At 46.9% G+C, this 12,059-nt stretch overlaps 1 protein-coding gene across 11 annotated transcripts in view; it reads right to left on the bottom strand.

Annotated features, from left to right (window-relative positions):
* Positions 1-4,750: 4,750 nt before the first annotated feature.
* PALM2AKAP2 (PALM2 and AKAP2 fusion) overlaps positions 4,751-12,059 on the bottom strand; it is a 469,130-nt gene continuing 461,821 nt past the window's right edge. For all 11 annotated transcript variants that reach the window (XM_072842284.1, XM_072842286.1, XM_072842288.1 and 8 more), the window contains one exon: positions 4,751-8,798. In XM_072842284.1, the coding sequence (XP_072698385.1) occupies positions 8,700-8,798 (99 nt within the window). In that variant the 3' untranslated portion in view covers positions 4,751-8,699. The remainder of the gene's footprint in view (positions 8,799-12,059) is intronic.

Genomic DNA, 12,059 nt, shown 5'->3' with positions numbered 1-12,059 from the left:
ACCCCCCCCCCCCCGGCCCCGCTCACGTCACCTGCACCAGGTCATTCAAACTCCCGGAGTGGGTTTCCTCCTTTGTAGGTCGGAGAGGATGCAGGCCCCTCGGAGAGGATGCAGGCCCCTCGGGAAGCAACGCAGGGAAAGGGCCGCGCCCCCGCACGCAGGTGCCTGCTGCCATCTGGTGGCACAGGTCAGTTTTGCACCGAAATGGACGTGGAAGTAACGGGCCACGTTTGACCGCCCTGTGGGGTCGCACACGTGGTGGCTCCCACCGTGGCGTTTGGGGGTGTGGCCGTGGGCTCGATCTCGGAGGATCCCAGCCTCGGGGTGGGGGCGGGAAAGGTCCCGAGTCCCCGCCAAGGCTCTGGGCTGGGGATGCCGCTTTCACTTTGGAGGCCACTGCCACCCGGTGGCCGCACCTCGTACCTGCAGGCACAGGTGATCCCAGAAGCGAGGCTCCCCCTTTCCCTGGATCAGCGAAGCCCCGGAGCAGCCCTCCTGGTCCTCTAAGGAAGCGCCTCCCTCCGCGTCTCCTGGCCAGGTTCTCAGCACCTGTTGACCCTCCACTGAGGACTTCTGGAATAGTGTTGGCTTCTGCTAAACACCTTTTCCCTTGGATCTCTCGCTCTCTCTTGCCCAGAAGATGACCACAGTTATAAGGGTCCTACACTTAGAAGAAAACTTAAAAGCATGAGATAGTGCAGGAGCTGCACAGGAAGGCCTGTATGGACACAGGCCTCACTTTGGAGCTGCTTTGGACCCACATTCCCGACGCTAAGAGCCTCCCAATTCCAGTAGAAACCATCCCGGGTGTGGACACATGGCCTGACTTTGGAGCCGCTTTGGACTCACATTTGAGATGCTAAGAGCCCCCCCAGTTCCAGTGGAAACCTTCCCAACAACCCTGATCTTCCTTTGTCCTTATGCGCACAGGCTTTGACACACAGGCCCTCACCAAGTGCTTGCTGACTGAATGCACCTGCACCAGGCACTTCTAGTCATCCCCCACAGCAGCTCCAGAAGTCAGAAATCCAACCTAGAGTAAGCCCATGACCAAGAATTCCACGGAAAGAGTGGCGGGCCCCAAGTCTGAGGTCCCCCACATGGTGCCCAAGTTTTATCAGAGAGACACTGACACTAATGATGGAGATACTGTACGTCGCGGGCCATCGTCTGCCCCACGGGCTCTCCGGTGTCACCTCTGTGGTCCTCCCAGCGACCCCAGCATCCCCTCCTCTCCTTTCCCCTGCCCCAGACCCTGGCGACAGCAGTGGGTACAAGACCAAGCCGGGTGGTTTGGGCACCTGGGACTGAGCACGATCATCAGGAGCGATGGCCAAGTCCCGAGTCCCTGATTGTCACCTGCGGCCACTGGCTCCGAAGAGCCCCTCAGGGGATGGACGGCTCTGTTAGTGGGGCTGTGGCTAGGCTACCCCTAGGTTACCCCTTGTGTTTTCTGATCACAGTAGTTTTGTTCTCCGCCAGTTATTAAATATTCAGGGATTTTGTGAACCAGCTGCTAAAAACGGTCTGCATCCTGCCATCAGCCGTCGTAGGACGATTCATACCACAGAAATCAGCAAACACAAAGGCAAACGGAATGACCATGGCTTCATCTCCCACAGATAACCCTGTGACGTGTTGGGGTTTTGTCCGTTTGGGGCTCTTTCTCAGCGCGCAGCGAGTAGAGGCTAGAACATGCCTCCCTTGTAGCTTTTGCATTCCTCAGTTTACCCAAAAGTTTTCAGAGCTGGGCCTGCTGTCAGCCAGAGGGTTGGAGGAGGCGAGCCGAGAGAATCAGAGGAGTAACCGAGGCCCCCCGAGCCTCCCCCCGCCCCACACTGCCCTCTGTCTCCTGGGACCCGCAAAATGGACCAGTTCAGGCCCTCAAGGCGTTTTACTCCTTTCCTTTGGAGTTTGCCCCCAAGCACTTTCTGGACAGAGTCAGATCATGAGGCCAACACAGTTCTCCACCAGACCAGTGATTCTCAACCTTGGCTGCAGGTTAGAAACACCTGGAGAGCTGCTAAAACGTGGCCACGTTCGGAGCCGTGTCTGAGCCCAGTTAAGACCGACTACACATCAGAGCATTGGGGGGGGGGGGGCGGCCCAAGTGCCAGTATCTTAGAAACAAACACCCCTTGATGCTAGGTGCGGGGCAGCCAAGTTAGGAGCCACAGCACTGGACAGTGAGGCCCCAGACTTGCTGCCTATTAGTCTCCTGGGAGGCCTTTATTGGTCCTCATGCCTGGGGGGCCCGCCCAGCCCAATTGAATCCAAACTTGAAAGCTCTCCAGGTGATTCAGCTGGAGCCAGAATCGAGAAGAGCTGCTCTAGACCCAATAAGGATCAGGTCTTACTTTGTAGCTCGTCTCCAAATATGCAACCATGTTAATAAAAAATAAAAACAAAAATAACAACAGAAAACTAGGAAGGGGCACCTGAGTGGCTCAGTGGGTTAAGCATCTGCCTTCGGCTCAGGTCACGATCCCGGGGCCCTGGGATGGAGGCCTGCATCGGGCTCCCTGCTCAGAGGGGAGTCTGCTCCTCCCTCTCCCTCTGCACCCCCTGCCCCCCGCCTCTGCTCTCTCCCACTCTCTCAAACAAATAAAATCTTAAAAAAAAAAAAAAAAGCACTAAAGTTACGGAATCTTGATGTTGCTATCACCCCACACGACCAAACTTCTTCCAAAGGTCAAATGAATCCCTTGCTCGTGACCCTGAAATCAGAGTCTGAACATACACAGATGGCACACTACACTCTCTTTACATTTTCTTCTTAATTGTAGGGTGGGGGACTCTCGAGAGTCGGAATGGAATCAAAGCTCTGCTTCGCCCAAGCCCACAAAGTGTTGAGGGGGTGTGCTGGGCAAACGCACAGAAGCCCCCAACAAATATTCAAGACAACCCAGCAGCACATGTGACTCTGCAGCATATACATCATGCCTCAATTCCCCAGTTTTCAAACTAAGTGCCAGGCCCAGACCCTATTCATTACTCACTCCACATCGGTGATCCTCAGACTGAGGTTGCTGCAGCAGCAGCAGCAGCAGCAGCAGCAGCTCCAGGGAACTAGTTTGAAAATTCTGGGGGGCTACATACACCAGACCCACCGAGTCAGCAGTCCGAGGCCCGAATCTGTATGTAACGAGCCCTCCAGGTGACAGAGACGCCTCCCCAGAGGCGCGTCGACGTTACCAGCTGAGGACACTGCAGGGTCGGAATGTGGTCTAAACGAGGGGGTGGAAAAAAAGCAAGCAAGGGAAAGAGAGATTTGAGATTTTGCTTTCCTGGGGGGTATCTGCACATCCATTCCAGTTGTGTGGAGCCCACCACCTGTGAACTGAGAACAAAGCATCCAGATAATTCCCCCATCGAGGTTAACTGCCACTGAGAACACTAGATCATGGCAGGATTAAAAAATATATATATTATGCAAACTTTCTTCTTTCTCTGAAAGAAAACATCCGAATGCTTGGGCAGCATCTTGAGACTGCTAATGGGCCATATCCAGGGATTTTCTGAGGCCCTGTTCTTCACCCTTCTGTCAAACCTTTAAAAGTCTCCCCTTGGATGTCCCATTCGTCTTCTGTGTTCCTAGCAGCCCAGTTCTGAATTTTGTGTGGGTTCTGCGTGGGGAGGGACACAGTTGCCGCACTCTTCTGTGGCATTGGAATCCCAGAATTCGAGTGAGCGATGCTCTCCAGTGACTTCATGGTCTCGTGTGTCCCACAAGGATGGGCTCTTGGATGCCAAGGACTACAGGGGCGGGGAACCTGGGGTAGTGACGGTAGGTCTAGGTCACCGGGCAAAAGCCTGCACACCTGTCACCTACCCGATAGTGATTTCATTGCCTCACCTTGGTTTTGGGGGAAGAGTGTCCTCAGTGGGCATCCCTGAAGACCCCTCCCACCCCGACTACCCCAGATCTGCACCCCGTTCTGAGTGCCCAGCCTTGTGTACCTGGATGCTCCCGGCTTTGCTCGGCACCCTCATGTTGTAGTGATGGATGCCAAGAGGACCAGAATCCAGAACTGACCACAGCTCCACTGCCCCAGAAGATTAGAAGCCCCATACGTTGGGGGAGATGGAGGAAGAGACACCCAAGGAAAAGGTGGGGTGGGGCGGGGGAGGAGCAGGAGACAGGGGGTCTGGGGCGCAGGTCATGGTGAGGGGTCAGATAGGGCAGAGAGCTGGCCACTGAGGCAGCAGTGAGGGAGTCGATGGGAGGGCAGGAGATAATTTGGGGAGGAAGCTCCCTGATTAACCTGCGATCTTCATATGCTCTTTAAAGTCCAAAATTCTCCATTCTTCAGAGGAGAGCCAAACACAGGCGCCGGGCCTGTAATAATAAAAACCAGAGCCCAAGAGCCCCATGCGAAGCTTGAGTTTCACCATTTGTCCTGCTGTTGGCCCAGCCACCCCTTTGACTTTGGGGTCTGCCTACCTCACCAGAGGCACCCGTATCACTTCTGGGGTCCTGTCAGAGAGGTTTCTAGGCTCTGGCCAGGCCAGTTGGATGCAGCATCACCAAAAGGGGCAAGGGTACAACCTGTTACAGGGATGCCCCACCAGCTAGTATTGCTTTGGGGTTTTCTTCTTCTTGTTGTTTTGCTGTTTTGTTTTTGGTTCCAAATCTGCAAGAAGCAGATGCTGCCCACAGAAGCCAAAGCCAAGGACGCCTGCGTGTGTCACCATGTGGCAGATCCATCTTCCGGCCTCCCCCCACCCCCAGTCAAGCAAGTAGCCATCATTTATAAAAACACAGCGCACACTGGGTTTTAATGAGAAAATAACTGTATACTTGCATCGAATGCTTCACGATCACTATAAAACCAAAGCAGGATAATAACATTTAAGTGGTTAACATACACAGGAGAGCCAGATACAGAGTATAATTTTCAAACACAGTATTGCTACTTCCCTCCCCACCCTCCTCCTCGGAAAAAAAAAAAATGTCATTTGGGTAAAGGGCAACACAAAATCAAAATTGGCAGCTCACTCACTGAATGCTTAAAATTCAGGAAATTGGTTCTGTCACTAAAACTGGATATATTCACCATCTCTAAACACTTAGGCTATTTTTTTTTCAATACATAGTTTAATTACATCCATTCTTTAATTGGAAAAAATGTTTGTCTTCAGAGACAAGAGTCAACACCATTTTAGAGTTTCTTGTTACGCTTTATTACGTGTGTGTGTTGTGTATATATGTGGACACTGACCTATATACTGCTTATATGTCATTGTCTAGGGTGGGCAGCATGCAGAGGTGTAAAGAGGCAAGGAAATTGCATTGTGTCATCCAAGTAGAACACAGCCCAGCCTCCTACCACTGACAGACCCTGTTTCCATAATTTCTGGATGAGAAAGCCAAGGCATGTCAGTAGTTAATCAGCTCCCGAGGAAAGTGAACATCTATAAACACTGTGGGAAGGAACACTTTCAGGGAAGCTTTTAACATCTACAGAATCTAAACATTTGTTATAGTTGAGATTAACAAGCTTGCGTGCTATTTGGGGGCAGGGACGAGCATCAGAGGCCCATATTTTTTTTTTTTTTTTGCTTGGACAAGCCTCTTCCTCTTGATGAGATTAGGCAGGAATGACTCTCCTCCAAGGGGCCGGTTGCGTCTTCAGAAGGTTAAAGGGGCTCATTTGGGATCCCAGAGCCTAGCACGGTGCTATGTACAATGGCCAATGTTTTCTGAAGGAGTTAAAAAACTCAAGAGCTCAGAGAAAATCTGGCTCTTCCAAGGGAACTGTGATTTACACCTTAATAGGATCATAAGTGAGTGGAGCAAGGAAATAGCAGTCGTCAGAAGGCAGCAGAGGGAACGAGCAAACGCTGGAGATGTAGGGGCCGTAGTTAAGCAGCTTTGTGACTGTGAGAGGGTCACGGACACTCTGCATCTGTTGCCTTATCTGCACATGGAGCGCAGGCCAAGGGACTCGGCTCTAGGACTCTACGCAACGCCATTCATGCTTCTGGTTCAATCAACTGTGGTCAACGGCCAATGGGTCTGCCTCTAAAGCGATTCCATGAACTGTGTGGCCTCCTAAGCTTTCCCATCAGCTGCAGATTCTCCTTTCAAATGTAGGTTTAAGGTGGGTGAACACATGGCTTCCTTCAACACAGAATAAAAAAAGCTGTAGGTTGGTCCCGGGGGCAGGTGGGCCTGTTTCCTCTGGTGAAGGATGGTGTTGGTCTCTATCACGTCTAGCTCACTAGCAGGTGCAGAGTCGGTCCAGAAAACATGAAGCGGGTTTCATTTTTCGTGCCACTCATAAAACCACTCTGCTCTCTGGCCATCCTTGCTACCTGCCACTGTGCCCCTGAGCCACACAGGAGCTCCGGCCCCTTTGGTTTTCAAGTCCCGTGCCTGCCTGGCGTGGGAAGGCTGGAAATCCTCAGGCAAAGCAGCCTTCCTGGGTCCTCTCATTTCACCCATTAGGACTTCCCATCTAACACAGACCTCATTTTCCTGGGAGTGTCTGTCTCCATGCCAGCCTCCCTCACTTGCAAATGAATTCCTTGCAGCAGGGATCTTATTTGGTTTGCGTCCCCAGTGGCTAGCCTATATTGTTGAGTCTTCCTTCAGAATGTTCGGGATTCGGGAGAATAAACCATATGAAGATGGTGCCAACTACCCGTCTCTAGAGTTTGGCTTCAAATTGCAGGTTCCCTTGGCAGTTTTAAAGGATCCTTGTAAGTCATTAGACAGTAGCATTTTTACTCTATGCCCACTGCTTGTCTGTGAATAAACTTTCCCCCTAAAGTCAACACTAGTCTATTAAAAGAAGCGAAGATAATGTGCCTAAAATCTACATACAAACTGTTGTGGCATTGCTACTTGTCAGGATAACATATCAGAGCTTATGACATAACAACATAAAAACAAAAAGGAATTTTAGTGAGGTCTGGCTTAATTATTGCTTTTCTTTTTTAAAAAATCATAGTTTAAAAACAAATAGGAAAAAAAAAAAAACGCTGGTCAGTTTTTTTTTTTTTTCTCATGGCCAGAATTAAAAAACTTTTCTCATCCAGAAATTCAGGGCACCCAATTATTGAATACCCTTATCATATTGCTTTAAATGACAGAAAGAGTAAAGCTGGCATCCTCTACAGTATACTAAGCTATGAATACAAAGCATGAGAATAAATATGGTACTTTTCTAAATGTCAAATTACAAAACCGCTCAAAACTTTGCAATTGTGACTCATGCAAATACCAGGTTAGGTCAATTTAATATTACAAATACTGCATCAGGTCGGTGCCTCTATATCCCTTTTCATAAAAAAGAAATTCTCACTCACTCCTGACGCTGGCAGACAGCTTTGGAGGAAATAACTGTACACCCTTGTCCCATGTTCATTCTGGAATTTTAATCCTTGTACACACATTTTACCCAAACACCCAAAGGCACGTGCGCATGCGCACACACGCACACACACACACACACAAACACACACACACACACACCATCTTTAGGATTTGTAGCTGATTCCAAGCCTGCACTTATATTTCTATTCTATATTTTTCTATCATCCTGAAAAACGCTGGTTGCTCAGCAAAAATAATATCTCTTACTTCCTTATTTTCCTACTTTCTCCCTCTCTGTTTCTCTGTCTACCTTCATGACCTTTTCTTTAACGTGCCCTTTCTGATTGATCCAAAATAATCTATCACTCCTTCTACCAAGGTCCACTTTATAATATAAAATATAGTTATAAACACCTTTTTATTTTCTGTCCTCTGCCTCTCTAAGGCAGCGTTTGCCCTTTTTTTAATTATTGCCATTCTAAAAATACCCCTAACCATCTTGAGCCAAGCCATTGAATGTGTACAGATTTTATACATGGATATACTCCCCCCATCCCATCATAAAAATAGTTGTTGCCCGCTAAATATAGTTTTCATATGAAGAAACGTAACTGTGAAAATGTGTTCTCATAAACAGCAAATTAGTCAATACTAGAAGCAGACGAGATCCTAAAGCTAAAATAACCCATTTGGTTTGGCTTTCTCCCTCTTTCTCAACCCCCTCGTGTAGAATAGATTGTGTTTGCAACATGAAGAAACATTGTCTTAAAAATGTGGATTTTTATGTATTGCCCATCATTAATTGCTCCCAATTAAAAACAATTCAATGCAAGAAAAGTGGAATCATAAGTGCCTCTTCCAGGCAAATATAGAGCAACTTGCATTTCATTTTATGGCTGCTGGAGTAAACAGAGTTATCCCAACACCTCTGATGCTGTGAGTGAAGGTGGGAAACCGATGCAGGGAGTATCCAACGCCCTGTAGACTGCACCAGCGTGGGCTCTACTGCTCTAAATGGCCCTGTTACCAATGTTTGTCCTCATCACCCAGCGAGGCTGGTCATAGTTCTGCCTGTAGCAACCATGTTCACTTGCTTGTTACTGCTTTGTCCTTTTGGATCAACTGTGGATTGGTCCAAAATCCAGGTGATTCTTCGAGTCTCAAAAAAAAAATCCTTTCTCTTTTGACTCCTGGGTGTTTACAGAGTTTGATGGGTGGGCTTCTTTTCATCGTTGGTCATTGCAGCTTCTGGTCTACGTAAGGATTGTGGAGTTTGTTCGCACTTTAATAAATATTCCATTAAAATGCTTCGATGTGTGGATTTCTTTGTTTCTTGGTAACCCAAGCACCAAAGAAGCTTCCGGTGGAAGGAAGTTTATTATTCATGGTCCTCTTCCTCCTGGTTGGCATAGATCCCTGCCTCCCAGCGCAAGGCCAATGCGCTCTTTCTTCGATTAACCCGTGTGGCCTCAAGGACCTGAAGAGAGAGGGAAGAAAATTAATCAGAGTTCATGGATGTTCTCTACGTACACAAACCAACTTCTCCGTGTCTTTCGTCCTTTCCCTCTCAACAGCATCTAAGAAACAGAAAGTAATAGTGTCTGGTATGGCCAGGAGGTAGAAGAGACATGGCAAATAAAGCAGGGAGGGAGGGTCTGGATATGCATTCATTCCATAGACAAATTTCATTTGCTATTTGACCCATAGTTTTCAATAGAGAAAGATTTAATTTCCCTAAAGTGTTCTGCTGGTTTTTTTTTTTTTTTCCTATTCTTCCTCCAAATTTTCATTTAAATTCTAGTTAGTTAATATATAGTGTAATATTGGTTTTGGGAGCAGAATTTAGTGATTCATCACTTACATAAAATACCCAGCGCTCATCGTAACAAGTCTGCACATCTTTTTGAACTAGACTTGACTCTGCCTTAAGTCTTCTGATAACCCAGTATGTCTCTACATGTTGTCTGGTCAGTGCTGCCTGATGGAAATGTTCCATATCTGTGTCATCAATATGGTAGCCAGTGAGCTATATGGCTATGGAGCACTTGGAATAATAAGGCCAGTGTGGGTGAGAAGCTAAATATTTAACTTAAATTAATTTTAATTTGAATATCCTCACGGACCTTGTGACTACTATATTGAACAGCACAGCTATAGATTAACCTTAGTCTCTTTGTAAACTAGCAAACCAGAAAATAATCCCAAACAACTGGACCAGTGTAGATTCTATCCATCAAGCTTTGTGGACTTACACAAGCTATGATCATATTTATCATAAAAGTCTACTTTGGTAGAACTAAACTTCCAAGAGAAACTAAGTGGAAAGAAAAATAGCTTCCCAGGCCAATAAAAAGCAATCTGAGCATAATGATGCAACATCAGGGCCCAGGTTGCCTAACAAATGAAATGCAAGGTAACAATATCAAGGACAGGTAGGCTCACCACCATTGGGGTAAGGCCTCCCTCCCTCCAGTTCACTAGAATAGTCTGTAGACGCCAGGGGGGAAACTTTAGCCAGTCTGTTCCCGCTTTGGTTCGATCGAGATGAGATCCAGATGGATGGCATTCAGGTTGCCAACATATGAGAAATGGCTCGATTTCATGACACTGCATCACAAGCAAGCCCATGCATGCCAACCAATTAAATTATGGTGGCATTAGCTTAAGAAGCGCAGTTGCTGATTTTAAAGAAAAATCTAGCAGAGTCGACACAGATTGACATCCAAACTACAATGAAGGCTTTGCTTATTCTAAGAACAATCATTTTGGCATGGAGCAGAGATGCAGGCAACTCTAGAGAAGCAAGGAGATGCAGGTTGCAGGCAGTGCTGGGGCCAAGGCACAAGCAAGTTCCGGGTAGATTCATGGTCTAGGGGTCCATCTCAACCTGCCTCTTTGGACCTCTGACAAATGTGGATGGACTTCCCAGACTTCCAGTGTGCTTTCCCCAGTGCCCCCAGCAGGGACAGCCAGACCTAACAGGTAGGATGCACTCAACCACGTCTCCTAAATGAATGTTCATCGTTAAGCACACAAGCCATGTCATAAAGCATCTTGCATGTAAGCATACCATGGTCACTTATTCAATATCTAAGAATAAGAAACCAGTAGGAGCAAAAAAATGCTTCCAAGTCTGGTATAATTAAGTAGAGGATCCATCTAGAAGGTCAGTGCATGGTAACACGTTACTGAGAAACGGTACAGGACTGGAACCGGAAGCCCTGACTTTCTTTTCCATTCCATCTGGAACACGTTGTTCATGACATCTTGCAACTTTCTTTATCTGTAAGATGGAGACAGCACCTGCCCTGGGACGCAGGCTTTCTCTGGAGACAGTGCTGACTCGTCTGAAGTCCAGGTAAGTCTAGATGTAAATCATCTTAGTGACTGTGTGACCTTAGAAAAGTCACTTACCCTGGGCCTCAGTTCTCTTCTATGTGAAATGGGAGTAATAAAAGCTACAGGACAGAGCTGGCCCGAGGAACAAATGAGGCAATGTATGTATGGCAGAGCTCTCAATGCTCTGCAAGTTTTCAAATAATTTTTGCCATCATTATTGGAGGGTGCTTTGTAAACTATGAAGTGGTATTCAGACATAAGGCACTTTTATAAGGAGCTCTATCTACACTGTTGTCTCCAAGTATACAAGGCTTCTGGTCATGGATTGGCTCAGGGTGAAGTCATTCCACCTAATGGCTTTTTGAAGATTCAGAGGCCAAGCTCTTGGAGAAGGTTTCTAAATAAGCAACTGCAAAGAGAGAGAGAGAGAGAGAGAGTGTGTGTGTGTGTGTGTGTGTGTGTGTGTGTGTGTGTTTCTAAATCTCGAGCAAATCTAGAGCTCTGACACTTTAGTTCCTGCGTATTAACTTTACTTCTTAAAGTCCATTCCTTTCTTTTCTGGGCACAAAAAGGACTTGCCTCTGGGGCTCTAGTAACAGCAAACACATCACACATTCTGTTGAACGACTTACTGATTTGATCCTCATGACTGGTCTACGGGATAAGTTCTATTATTACTCGCATTTCCCATAGGAACAAACTGAAGCATGGGGAGGTTAAGTGGACCAGTGTTACTCAGCTGGAGGAAGAGCTGAGGTTGGCATCCAGAATTCTGGGTGTGGAGCTGCTGCCCTAGGCCACCATGGTACACTGCAGCTAGAGCCCATAAGGAGTCTGTTGGAAGAAGCAACAGAAAGAGCAAGAATACTCTCTAAAGGAATGGAGACGGGAAAACCTACAAAAAACTTAAAACTAATAGAAAAATTTGATTTAAGGTTTTATCACTTTCACAAATTCAGATTTAGGTCTGCTGGGAGGGAGAAAAAAAAAATCAATCCTCTTTGAACAACCCTCTTAATATTAATTTTCTCTATCTAGTGCTTGGGGGAATTCAAGGAAATCACTAATCTTGCATAGAAACCCAACAGACAGTTGTATTTGGGGGATGGGCAACAAAAGGCAGAGGTTGGTTAAGTCATGTCAGTCACTCCATTTACATTAATATTTTGTTCTTCCTAAGTCCTCTTCAATTGGAGATAGATTGGGCCCAGTTTTATTTTCCTTGGACATATTTGGCCAGATTTTCATTGTTCTTAATTAACTCAAAGGGGATGGAGCTGAGGGCCTAATTCTTCCACTGCCATTGCTTAGATGAGACCCACAGTCAGTCACTGAGGAGGGTACATTGAACGATAACTTTTATATTTCATTGCTCATTTTATATCTTACGAAAGAAAAT

This window comes from Canis lupus, chromosome 10, assembly GCF_048164855.1.
Source record: "Canis lupus baileyi chromosome 10, mCanLup2.hap1, whole genome shotgun sequence".
NCBI lineage: Eukaryota > Metazoa > Chordata > Mammalia > Carnivora > Canidae > Canis > Canis lupus.
The sequence above is the reverse complement of the archived record's forward strand: the minus strand, read 5'-3'. Positions and strand labels throughout refer to the sequence as shown.